Below are 14,164 nucleotides of genomic sequence, written 5' to 3' on the forward strand. Positions count from 1 at the left end.
AACACCTGGAATCCGTCAGCTGCACGAATGAGCAATGATGAAAAACAAATGTCAGCAACCCCCCTCCCCCCCTTCCTCTATCCCTCCTGTAAACCCTGCAGCACCAGGCTGTGTTTTACTTGGCTAGGATGAACTAATGGCTACTGCCAGACCCACTGCCAAGCACTGTGACTCTTGACCTAAATTGTAAGGGTCAGGGAAGTTCACGAGGCCTTGAAAGTACAGGTTCAACTATTTATGTCAATATTTCAAGCAGTGATGAATCAACATGTAAACTTTCAAGATAAGAATCCAAACACGGCCACACATCATAAGTGTGGCAGGTCACCAGTATCAAGGTAAGCCAAGGTTTTAAGATTTTAAGTAATGTATTTATGGTCACTTGTTTGTTTTGTTTTCTCAAAAGTGAAGCAACAACTTCATAAATCACAAACTGTGTGTTAAAGGATCTGTAATTAGTCCGGTACAAATTGGTCTAGGTTAATCAGTACATTTATCGTGCATTTTAGGCTTATTTCAGTCTACGGTGCTTCTGCTGCTAAAACAAAAATGTCTTTTCTGTTTTTAAAAGTAGAATAAAAGGTTAATAAATCTCAATTGGCACTTCTGAGACTCTTGGTTAATTGTAAAACAAACTAAAACAGCAACAACAACAGAAATGCAACACGAACTTGGAGGCTTCAAATCAGATACCAACTGTGCCGAAACTGATTTTACCAGCACTTGTGGCACCCCCTATGTTATTCCACCCTGAGCATAAGGTATATATATATATATATATATATATATATATATATATATATATATATATATATATAAACACATTTTGACGGTTGATTTCCTCCATTTGTATATTCCTGCCCCCCCCCCCCCCACACACACACACACACACCACCACCACCTCACCTGTTGCTGCGCACTACATGTTTGACTGATATAAAGCTACTGATTCAGTTTCCTTTCCTTTATATAACACCATCTTCCACAAATGTCGTCTCAAAGCCCTTTACTAAACATTGAGTTCAATCCAATCACACAAAAAGCTTCACAGTATAAACTACACGTTGATCCACAATTGCTGCTTACAGTTGTTTCATCATAAGACATTTCCTCAATAGCCTAGAATTAGATTTTATTCAAAACTCCCAATTGCCACTGAGCACTATTTAACCACGTAAATAATAAGAAGAAATAAATTATAAAGATGATGATGATGATGACCATCCTTTTCTGGTAGGGCTGTAAGTTGGTCAAAGTGACTGCGCTGGCAAATCACCTGCCAGAAAACAGACGGCACGATCTGCGCGTTTTGGAGCAGGGCTCATATTTCTACACAGCTTTTTCAAAGAATCAGTAAACCATTTACTTCATCGTAGATCATTATTACAATCTCTAAATGCCTGCATAAAAACCGTTTGCCGCCGAGGCAATGAGCGCACGTTTTTTTCCTCCTTTTTCGCACAGCTCAATGAATGGACACGCACAAGCAGAAGAAAGCCGCGACCTACCCTGGAGATGGTTAACGGTGTGCTAAAGTCCCGTCCTCCCACCAGACGAAAGCCCCACGGAGAGGGTCCCTTCAGTGTCACGGTATAGGACATGTTGGATATCTAGATTTGTTTTATATATATTTTTTGCAACTCAGATGACAGGACGAAGAAATGGGAAAGTCCGGTAAAGAAAAGCGAGCGTGAAGTAGTCAGAGTCCTCTTCCCAGCTGCTAGGCAACGCCGTCCCAGCTATGAAAACTTCCCTGCGCTGCTGCTGCTGATTCAAGTTTAAGTAAAGAAGCCGCCTGTGACGTCGGTAAACGCCCGCCTTCACCCTGTCTGAGCGCATGAGAGGGGGAGGAGATCTCCAGGGCTCTGATCCTCCAGTGGTTAAACTGTAGGCGAATAAAAAGCGTTTCCCCCCTTCTGTAAGCCTTGATTAGAACAATCAATTAAAACTATACGCTGTTAGATAGACAATAACTTTTGTTTTTCATCCATAATTTACGTGAAATTCTGTTTTTGGTCAGCTAGGTTTACCAAAATGATTTTCCTCTGCTACAGTAAGTGCAAGGAATAATGACAGAGAGATATTTTGTGTTATTATGATGATTTTCTTAATGAAAGTGTTTGGCCACCATGTCTGTTACATAAAAAAGGGGGAAACTTGCAAACACCATCCAAAATGATTAATTACCTGAATGATATTGTCAGTTTGTTGGGTAAACGGACTGAATTTACTGCATTTAGGACTTTTCTAGTCATACTGACTGCTCTAAGTGCTTTAAACAAAAGCCATATTCACCCAGTCGCACACATACAAGTGCTTTGCCCAGGAGCACATGTAACGGGGAAGCTGAAATAAAAACCAACAACCATCCGATTGCAAGACGACTACTCTACCCACTGAGCCTCCAAGGACAGAATTTGGGCGTTTCATCAGCTGTAAGACATAATCACAATCGACAGACATAGCCTCTGAAATATTTAATATTTCACTCAGTATATAATATGTTGATAGTGTGCCCCTTTTAATTGAACATCTTGAAAAAATTCTCTTTTTGATAATACTTTTTATCAAAGATGCAATTGTCTTTGGTGCGTTTCGTTGTGGAAGAGATTGGTGCCGGCACAGTTGTCAGCATTGCTGCTTTGCAGCAAAAAGGTTCCTCAGGTGCTGGGTCCTGGAGTGTGCACACTCTCCTCTTTCCATGTTTTCTGGCTTCCTTCAATAGTCCAAAATATACAAATTAGGTTAATTGGGTTTTCTATATTGCCATTAGGAGTGATCATGTGTTTGCGTGGTTGTTGCTCTCTTTGTCTCAGTGTTGCCCTGCGTACCCCTCCTCTTGCCTGGTGACCTCTTGAGATGCATGGATGGACGGACAAATGGACGTACAGATGGCTGGATGGATGGATGGATGGATACCTCACCAAAAATGTATGGGCAAAGGTGTGTTTTAACAAGGCAACCAACAAACCAGGATCAGTTTACTCTGGCACACGCTGTGTGGGTGGTAAGATGCGCATATAATTGCTGTAGACAGATTCAACAGCAATATCGGTTCAACAATAAATTCTCAGGAGGTTCTGGATGGTAAATGGCTTATTGTTAGAGCCAGACTCTCAAACAAGAGGATAAGGGAAAGAAGCAGAGGCAGAGACATTCATAAGTAGGCATACAGGGATAAGAATCAGATGTTAATAACAGCAGTAGTCCCAATTCATTGTTTTTCCAGAAACCATTATAAGCTGCTTATTTGGCAAAGGGTCATCTGTGGTTGGCAGAGAGCTGAGTTACTGTTGGTGCGGCTGTTACACTAAGTGACCACCGACCGTCAATTCAAGGTTATAACCAAACGTTTTCTCACAGTTGTTTTTCAATTAAAGGTTTTTAAGGTCAGTAATGTAACAATGTACTATTAATAAGAGACAGATATGTGAAGAGAGTTGGAAAAAAAATTAAAACATGTTTTTTTTTCATTCTTATTCTTATTTATTTATTGTCAAACAGTGATAGAAAAAAAAAGGTAATCCGTCTCTTCAAGAGGGCTATGTTAATATCTGGTTTCGGCCAATATACGTACTGTACAAAGAAGCTACAAACTGTAGATCAGGTCAGAGGTTCCCAGCAACTGTTGGGTCTTAGGATCCTCTTCAGAAATTAAACAAAATGACAGCATTAATAATGCTAGAGCATATTCATGCCCTAAGTCAGGAGTTTCTCCCCTGAAATAAGGTGCACCACTCTCTTAAAAAATATCTTAAATATAAGTATTAGTTACATCTGCATCTTGATTTCAGAGTTGAACCTGTCCCCAGTGTACGTCAGACTCTTGTCATCTCTCAAAGTGTAGTTGTTGAGAGGAGGCCGTCTGGTTTCTGCAACCTCAACGTCTCACCTTTGCTTTTTGCAGATGATGTGGATTCCTGTCGCATTTTCAAACCACGACTTTCAGCATACGCTGAAGTGGTTCGTATCCGAGTGTGATGAGGCTGCTACGACAGGAAGCTCCTAAAATGAGCTTCCGTACCAACGTGTCCCAATTCAGCCTGAAAGATACTGAGTGCAGGACGTGAGGACATTGGAGTAGAGATGCCTCTCCACCACAACCAAAGGAGTCTTTTGAGGTGGCCTTGGCATTTTCAAACTTTTTTGTGCACATCCTATTGAGTTTACACCCTGGCATGCACCCATGAACAAACCAAGGCGACTAGATATCCCTTCTAGCCAGGGAATGGTTTGGGATTCCCCAGAGTGAGCTGGAGAGTGTTGCCTGGTTTACCAAGCCTAATCTGCCCCTCATTATGTAAAGTTTTGGACTAAGTGTTGTATAAGAAAATGATTTTTCATGGTGACTTGAATTTTTTACAAATAAAGACAAGTTTCCATTTTGATACCATATGGTGTTGTTGTCTAGATGTTCATGAAATAACTGTAAGTAAAACATAATAACTGTGTTTACATGCAAAACCCCAGTTTAGGCTGCTGAAAATGTGATTTACATGATTATTACCATGTACTGAAGGGAATAAGATTATAAAACTAGTCCTCTATTCATTCACAATTTTTTTAATCCCTTTCTTCTACTACTGGAAGTTTAGCAACTCTCATCATCAATATAATATATTACAGGTTTTGTTGTTGTTCCCTTTTTGTATTTTTCTGAGGTGAAAAACACACTCGGTGGCAAAATTTAGATGCATGATGGTCAAAATTTTCATTCTGTTGTGGATTTTCTGAAATAACTATAGAGTCAAACTTTACACAAAGGTAATAAACATCCACTTCAATGCATTTTCAAGCTGCTCCTTTGCACAAATATTTTAGTAACCATCGTTTATCCTCGGTCAGACTGGAACAACATAGGGCAACTCTATCATAAAACACTGGCTGTTTTCAACCAAATATGATTACAATTTTTAGTATGATGTCTATTTTTGATAGAAAAGTAGATGTCGGAAAAAGAAAGAAGATGTTTCTGATAAAATGATGAGGATATGAGCTGTGTTGTGTACTCTTCTTGACCAGATTACGGGTTTCTGACAATGACCTAAGTCAAACTCATTCTGCAAAAATAGAACATGTTCAAAGGTAAACAGCCAAAATAAAGTTGGAGGCTATGCCAGGGTAAAAATCAACGGATAGGGCTGACTTGAACAATTGTAATATTTTTGGTTTCTGCAGCAGCTTTAAATTTATAACAGGTAGTTTTTTTTCTGGGTTATTCTTGGTTTTGGGTGTTAAGAGTAGGAAGTTCATTGTAGCCGTACAACAACCTACCACAGTCTTCATTGTAGATAACCATAGACTTTCTCTGTCGCTAAAAAAAACGAAATAAAGAAAAGAAAAAGCAGATGCTGGCTTCCTAAATCTATTCAACAGCCGATGCCGGTTTGGTTTTTTAGTTAATGTCCCTGTGGAATAATGTGTGTCTAAATAGTTCTGCTTGAAGAATAAGGTAGCTGTATTGAGTTTTTTATCTGCACGTTTTATCCACATCGTGACTCTATTAATGTCCTTGAAGTTTACCCACTTTTATGCTTCGGATTAACACAAATCTTTAAAGGGGAATGATTCAGTCATTCCTGTGTCTGATTAAAGTGCATTTCAAACCCTCTTCGCCCACAGGGATATCACCTCTACAGTGCTAGTGTTGCTCTGGCAGGTAATTGTTTTTTTTATGTTGTCTTAGACATTGCTGGGGTCAACTTCCACTAGCCACACAAATAATGCTGAACCTGAGAGCCACAGTTCATGTCTTCATTAAAAGCTCTCTCTAGTGAACATTATTTAACAATGATAAAGACTTATATTGTGTCTTTCTTAAATCTACAGTGAGTTCCTGGGCATGCTTACAGAGTATTTCTTTATTAGATGAGTGCTGTCAAAAAAAACAACTTTTTTTTAGGCTGGCATGTCAAAGCTTTTACTAGCGGGAAGTTAAGAGGCCTTGGCAAGCTAAAGGACAACATTCTGTGTGCCTGTTTGGTTATGGCGCTGTGTTGCATTCATAATATTGATCCTAGTTTGATTTCAGAAAACACTAAATATTTTTCATTTTTCTTTCATTTAAGTCCATAGACCAGTTTTGTCATGACATTTATGTCGTCATTTTGTGTACATAAACTTCTGACAGGATCTGTTCAGAGAATTGAAGGTGTCCAACAGACTATGGGCAATTCTCTGAAGAAACACAAATATAGAGATATAATATAAAGATATAATACAGAGAGAAAATTGAGAAAATATGCTAACCTTTAAGTCCTCAGAAGATAATCTGGTGTTTGCACTGAAACCTAAATCCAGCAAATTACTCCCCGACCAGGGTCTTAAGTTTAAAGCCATAAGGCATGACTAGCAGAGAGCAAAGACAAAGATGTCGTGCTGTAACTTGGACGTCTCACCGGCAGAGAAGACCTCTCCCATGTTGTTAGTGGATATTCTAGTATCCTCACAGCCTGCTTGATTCCTTCATTTCCCCAGCCAATTACAGAGTGAGTCAGTGGGTCTGAGTCGATTTTTTTTTTTTTTTTTTTTTTTTTACATTTTCTCCCTAATGCAGAGGGAATGATCTCATGGACATTCCACGATGTGTCTATTAGAAAACAGCACACGTGTGGAGTCCTGTCTTGAGACCTGAGTCAGTTTCAGTCAGACACTGAGCCACGACAGCATCTGTAAAGTTAAGAGGGAGATCTTCCATTTGAGCTGGGCATCAACCTCAGGTGCATCAGGGATGTATCACTGTCAACTTTTCAAATTTGCAGTCGACTGCATTGGTGAAAATCACTCAGGTCAAGTAGAATTAAAGCAGTATAAATATTTGTATTAATCAGATATATATGCCGACGTTTATCTATAGTCAAGGTGTAGACTATATATAGTTTTGTACTACAGGAAAAAAGAGTAGTAGTCTGATTTAGGCAGGTTACTGCAGTCAAGGTACCACTTGCTGCTCTGTCAAAACACAGGAAAAAAGAAAAAAAAAATCAATCAAACAGGCCAGAGGGACTAGAATTTACTCCAGCTGTTTGAAGCATAGAGTAATACAAATCCTCCCCCCCAACTGTTGCTGTACACTGCAGGCTGGCTAGCTGAAATAAATGTTCTACACTTTTACCTGCCTCACAAACCCCCCCAAATATGTCCATTTGTATCTATTTCTGCTAACGAAAAACACAGTCCTGGTGTGAAAACTGAAGACACAGCCCACGACTAAATGATGTTATACATTTATGATCAGTTTTGTTGTGAAAATACTATTTTATCATGTCCACATCATTTTGACCATCAAAAGAAAAACACCAAAACAATCTTAATCTTCAAAGAAAACAAAATAGGCAAGCGTCCGTCCTGATATAGTTTACATTGTCCTTTTTGAGCCTGAAAGAACATTGTACTGGGTCCTATCAGCAGATTGCTGTGCCACTTGCCGGCAGTGCCACTGAACTTTCAGAAAGCGAGATGTCGACAGTTGATGCAGATACAACAAGAGACCGTCCTGCAATGCCTGTCAGTAAAGTGACAGCTCAGCATGATTTAACACCAACCCAATCTACAAGGTTAGGGTTAATTATCCTCCTTCTTTTTGCATATCCACTTGGCGTTGCTCGTTTAGGTAAATATACACTAAAGCTGTTTGTTTAATAACAAATAGAGCAAAAACAAAGTGTGAAACACAGAAATAAAATATAACAAGCCAACAGGGCACCGTAATTTCATTTCGTGTGTTACTGATATAGAAATTTGTAAAATCATAGTTTCTGACTGGGGTCATTTAATGTGATGTCACCCCACCCTTTATAGTAATTCAATTTAATTCAATTCAATTTTATTTATATAGCATCGATTCATGAAACATGTCATCTCAAGGCACTTTCCAAAGTAAAATTCAATCAGAATATACAGATTGGGTCAGATTATAAAGATAGGGCAAATATTTTCCTATATAAGGGATAGTAATAACTGTTTCAACTCTTAGGAGGCTTTTGCAAGGCTCAGGAGTGTGTTTATGGGAACTTTTGGCTATAATACCAGAAGCATATTTGTGAGGTCAGACACTGATGTTGGAGGACAAGGTCTGGCTCACACTCCACACTCTTATTCATTCCAAAGGTGTTATGTCGGGTTGAAGTCTGAACTCTGCGCCAGTCAAGTTCTTCCACACCAAACCATCTACAGCTTTTTACAGTGATTTATACACTGGCACAAAATTACGTAACAAGAATAGGCCATCCCCATACTGTTCCCAAAACTTGAGAGCATGAAATTGCCCACCCATAGTTTTGTGTACTGAAGCAAAAACAACTCACTAGAACTAAGATCAACTCCTTAAAAATAGCCCCACACCATAAGCCCTTATGTACCAAACTTTACTCTTAACACACATTAGCAGCAACTAATTTTTCTGTGATTAAAACAACCTGAATTTGAATTTTAAATGAAACAGATAAATTTGCATAAACCAACACAACAGAAATGCCATTTTACATAAGATAAATGTAATACAATTGTTATACATAAAATTACAAATAAAGGCTCACTAATAAAGTTCATTTATTGAACAGTAAAGATTAACGTCAATCCTTCAATGAGCTAGCAAGGCCAACCAACACTAGATGGTCGCACACTATCTGGCAGAACATAAACGTAACGTGTGGATTTCCAGTATTTTGATTGGACGATCCGAGCTTGGTGCTGTAGGATTTGTGCCCCACAGCTGTCTACTGAGATCGCGTAAGGCATGTGCATTGTGACTTCATATGTTCATTATTTAAACAAACTTTGGTAGGCCCGCCCCAATACCAAGGCACCTCAAGAGGATTTAGCCTACTGAGCTTGTCAGTATTCTGGCAGACTTAGATATATAGACACAAACGTTTCTTACAGAATTTTATTGGTAAGGTAATCTGTCTTTTTTTTTTATATAGAACAATCCTGTCCCACTGATTATTGTGAACATGGCGCTCCACAGCGACATCTGGTGGGGCCTGGCCCCACTGGCCACAAATGATGAGACGTCACAACTCTTGACACAGCCCAGACAGACAAGTGATGTTTTCCTGCCAACTTCTGAACCCAGACTCATTGACAGACGGGGAGTAATAATCAGTCACCCAAGAGAACATGTCTCCACTGCTCTCCCATCCAGTGGCGGCGTGCCTTACATCACTGCATCCGAGGCTCTGCCTTGCACTTGGTAATGTAAGGCTTGAAACCAGCTATTGGAACATGGAAACCCATTCCATGAAGCTCTATACACACTGTTCTTGAGCTAATCTGATGGTCACATGAAGTTTGGAGCTCCGTGGCTATTCACACTACGGAGAGCTGTTTGCCACCCTACACTATGCTTCTCAGAAGCTGCTGACCCCACTCTGTTATTTGACATGGTGCTGTCATTTCCATTTGTTTCATTTTGCGATGATGTCATTAATAGGTGTCTGTGTAATATTTGGCACTGAGGAAATTCAATGAATAAGCTTCTTTTTTTTTTACAGGCAAAATCCTATCAGTGCCATTGTGGAATTCAATGAGCTGCTGAGAGAGAAGCAGTCTGCATGCAGCCTAGATGGTTAATTATTTTACGCCACCGTGCTATGGAAGTGATTGAAACACCTGAATTCTCCCGCCTATTTTCCTTTATTGCCTCGGCCCTTTCTTTGCCACACCTGCTCCCAGGGCCGGATTATCCATTAGGGCCAGTGGGCCAGTGCCCAGGGGCACCAACCATGGGGGGGGCACCACATGACACATGCTTTAAAAATATATTTTTCATAAATTGTTATATTATTTCCCCGCCTCTCGCCCAGTGAACGCTGGAGATAGGCACCAGCAACCCCCGCGACCCCATGAGGGATTAAGCGGTTTTGAAAATGGATGGATGGATGTTATATTATTTACTTGAAATTGTTGAAAGACCATGCATTATTCGTTTTGTGAACACTGATGTCACAATAATAATAAATGATAAATAAATCAAGATTTCTTTGATTTCAACATTTTAAAATGAGATATATGAATATTGCTCACTGCTCATATGCCTACATGTAGTTGTGTAAATTAGTAAATAGTAAATTACATTACAGAAATCCCCTAGATTATGTCTGATGTTTTTGACCGCAGGACAGCACGGGTAAGCTGCTTCACATTCAGAAAATTACCTTCGCCTGCTCATTGCATCAGTAATCACGCCATTCCTTCGGTATACAACGGGACTTGCACTTTTCAGCCATCCTCAGAGGCTCCTGTTAATCCGTCGCTGTCATCTTCTTCTCACTGGCCTGCTGCTTTAACTGCTCCCTGCTGGCTGTGGTCCCTTTTCTTTAGTAAATATCTTTCATTATAATTCTGTCTGTCTGTTGCTGGAGCTCGAGTCCAACTCAGAAACACAACATGACAGACAGTGGTGCAATCAGTCATCACGGTGCCGTCATGGTTTAAGCAAAAAGCCTGCAGGAGTATAATAAAAGGAGAGAGGGAAAAAAAAAACAGTGTGTACGCACAGTTTTTACAGACCTGTAAACAAAGCCAATAGTTGCGTCACCAAAAGATTCTCCTCAGACTGTATTTACAGACTGCTCATCTGCCTGCGACCTCTGGCTTCATCAAAGGCTGACTAACCAAAGCCTTAGAGGACAGTTGTCTGTGTGGAAGATTTATTCAGAGGATCAAAAACTTCTTCAAAAGCCCGTTTGCAGTAAATCTAAGTGAAAAAGACTCTAATGTTTCTGTTCTTATTCCCCCTGACAATCTTAACTTGGCATACCTTCAGAACAAACTAAGGGGTCCTTTAAATGCGCGGCAAATCTGTATAGTCTGGTTTTCCCTCCGTGTTACGTAGACTTGAAGAATGCGAGCGGATGCAGGTAGGACAAAGTTTTGTAATCATGAGCTGTCTGCCTCTGTCTGGGTTTTTTTTTTTTTTTTCCCTTGTTGGAGAGAATTATGTCATCTCTTCTGTTGCACAAATCCTGGCATGACACCAGCCTCAAAGGTTTGTGCTTTTCATATTATGGTCTGTTGGACTGTAATATATAAGACAAACAAAATTCTAACAACCTTATTAATTGTTTTTAACGTTTTTGTGTATCTAAGGGGGCATGGGACAGCCACTCCTGCTGCCACACTGCCACAGCTGAATCGTAATGCTTGTTTTATTTTCTGATTATTGTTCATTCTTAAAATAAATTCATAATTTGGTAAAAAAATAATACCAATAACTTTAGTACCGTTTATGAACCTTACTTTTTCATGCATTTGGTTACCTTTGTCAGTCTACTGTACTACGTTTACTTTTTAATATGCATATCTTTTTTGTGTTACCAGTCACTTTTGGAGTTGCTGTCGCAGTTGCATCAATTCTCCCTAAATAACATACTATAGCTGTTTAAATGGGTAATACCCCTGCCTGATCGTTGGACGAGGAGATATTTTGTGCTTATTATTGGCCTAATTCTTCATCTAAGTTGTGCAAGTCGTCCTAACCCAAATATGTTTGATTTGTATATGTAGGTTACTTATCAGTACTATCCTGACCTGTGTTTGTCTGTTAAGTGTTGGTTAGTTGGTATTTCCCCTTTTGTGTCGACAGTGGTCTGATCAACCGCTATTTAAGTTTCACTCATGACTTGTTTGTGAAACCAGTTTGTGCTTGTGTTGCCACCTGAATTGAAGGAATTTGGTTTTAGGCCCAACTTATCATTTTGGATATTTATTTTGAAAGATATACACATATTTCAAACTGAAAACCCCTTGGATCTTTTGCTGGTTTCTGCAGTCCCTGATATGTAAGTTCTGTAAATAATATAGTAGTACAAATAGTGAGAATCACAAATATGGTTTTGTTTTGGAAAAAAATTGTAAAAAATAAAAAAATAATCATTGCTCAATTACACTTCAGCTGAAATTATTTAGAGCAATTATAGTTCACAATTTCAGTTTAATTTAGGTTTTTCTCATTTTTGGTTGGTTTAAGACTCAGTGCTTTTCTCATAAACCCATGCTTCCAACAGGATGCAGCTGTTTTCAAGTTAAAAATATGTCTACTGTGCACACTCTGCCCGCTGCCAAACACAAGGCAGTCAGGCTGTGCTTCTGACCAACTGTCAAGCAAACCTAAATAAATTACTTTCTTTTACTCACACAAATGTTTCTTCACTGGAAATGATTGCAAAAGTTGTTCTAAGTTGTGTTTTGAAGGGATCTACAAACACAAAGTAGTGCATAGAAGAAAACTGATACATATGTGTTTAGTTTTAGTAATTATAATACATCTGCATTTGTGTTCATTCCACCTTTGAAGACAATTTTGGGTTATGTTTCTATGCGTCTACAGACTGTTTTTTTTCCAGTGTTTTGCAAAGTTGTTTAAGTTCAGACATATTGCGTGATAAGCAGCCTTTAAGCATATTTTGTTTTGCCAATTTAAAATTTTTGCCAAAAATTCTCAATTTGCTTTCTCTATATTTCGACTGTGCCATTCTAACGTATGATTGTGCTTTTATTTGAACCAGGGGTGTTCAAACTTTTCATCGTGTGGGCCAATATTCTTCCGTCAAAAGTAACTGAGGGCCAAACAATATATTAAAAAGCTAAGATTAGATTAAAATGATGTTCTTTTTACCTGTGTGCAAGATTTTAATTAAGCAAATAATTCAGATTTTCTGTTGGAAAGGGATGTGGAAATCCTTGTAGATCTGAAACTTGAAAAAGGGTTTTGCACATTTGCCTTGTAGAAAAATAGTCATCCGGTTTGAAAAGATTTTTGGGCCTCGATTGAAAAATATTGAAATTTGTTTTATAATTATCATCAATAACCTTATTTCTGATAATGGACAACATCATCAGCAATCCTTGGAAAGGATTTGGGTCACTCTTTCTGTGAAAACATTTGCTCCATTTGTGTTCATGATCACTGTCCTGTTTGAATGTGAAATGCTGCCCAAGTATAAAGTCTTTTGTCTTTTTCATCCATCTTCTCTGACCAAAATTAATGGTGTGTTCCAGGTAATCTGCAGCGTTAGTTTCCTAGTTTCCTGCAGGCCAAAAAAGGAAACTTTGGGTCTCATCCCCGCATGTGGAAAAATCAAGTTCTGAGATGTGCAACACAATCTTTCAGGTGGAAAGGTGAATTAGCACTGCAGCTATTTTACCAACAATAGATTTTCAGTAACCAAAGTTGAAAAGCTGTAGGAAATCTTGCAGACAATTGTTTTGATTAGTAACAGCTTTATTCCGATAACAAGACAACCACCACCCACACACACACACACACACACACACACAGCCTTTCCCTCCTAGTTTGATGCGCACATAGAAGTATTACATCCCCTGCATTGAAAATCCTTAATCCTTTGTAATGACATGGGCTGGAAACAATGTTGCCATGTGTAATGTTGAGCCTAAAGCAGCATCTGGGGAAACAAATAATAGAAGCGAAATCATAAAGCTTAATTCATGTGGTTGCAATATTCAGAAATGGAAAACAGACAAATACACAATTTGAGCTCTCTGAAACTCCAAAGTTAAAACAAAGACATTCACATTTAAAACCTAGAGCGAGTTTATATCATTGTTACTATTTAATTGGGGGGCATCTGAATTTACAAGAAACTTTATTTGAAGTACATGATTTTTTGCTTTACAAATAAATTCTTAGCCATCAAAATGATGAATGGCATTTGGCATGTTGTGTAGATATGCGAAACTGTACCAAAAAGTCACCCTGACATAACAATAAAAGTACATTTACAGATATGAAGAATCTTTCACATTAAACCAAAGTTAATAAAGCACTCACGGAGTCATTCTAAGAGTTTTAAAATTGCCATGCTGAACATTCAGTATAGAAAAACATGCACTAAGGAGTTATCTTGTGTTGCAAATGGTTTGTGGCTTAGGAGGGCCCATTATGAGCCTAACTACATTTCCTGGGTACACACATGCACACTGACCAGATGCTAGTAATTATTATTTAATGTCCTGGTGCTTCCCAACTGTTGTTAGAGTAACAAACAGATGTTAGTGAGTATTTCAGGGTTTGCAAAGAAGATGCAGTTGAGAAGTTTCATAATTATTTAATGTGAAAGCAATGTGCTGAAGTAAAATTCAAGGGAGGCTAACATAGCAAGTTAAGTGATTTAGTTCTCATTTTCCTATATATTAAATG

General features: G+C 38.7%; 1 protein-coding gene across 1 annotated transcript in view; it reads right to left on the minus strand.

The window, feature by feature from the left end:
- Positions 1-1,765, minus strand: part of pdlim4 (PDZ and LIM domain 4) — a 60,000-nt gene extending 58,235 nt beyond the window's left edge. Inside the window, exon 1 of the mRNA XM_012852982.3 lies at positions 1,509-1,765. Within this exon, the coding sequence (XP_012708436.2) occupies positions 1,509-1,601 (93 nt within the window). The 5' untranslated portion in view covers positions 1,602-1,765. The remainder of the gene's footprint in view (positions 1-1,508) is intronic.
- Positions 1,766-14,164: the final 12,399 nt, after the last annotated feature.

Source organism: Fundulus heteroclitus, unplaced genomic scaffold, assembly GCF_011125445.2.
Source record: "Fundulus heteroclitus isolate FHET01 unplaced genomic scaffold, MU-UCD_Fhet_4.1 scaffold_270, whole genome shotgun sequence".
Lineage (NCBI taxonomy): Eukaryota > Metazoa > Chordata > Actinopteri > Cyprinodontiformes > Fundulidae > Fundulus > Fundulus heteroclitus.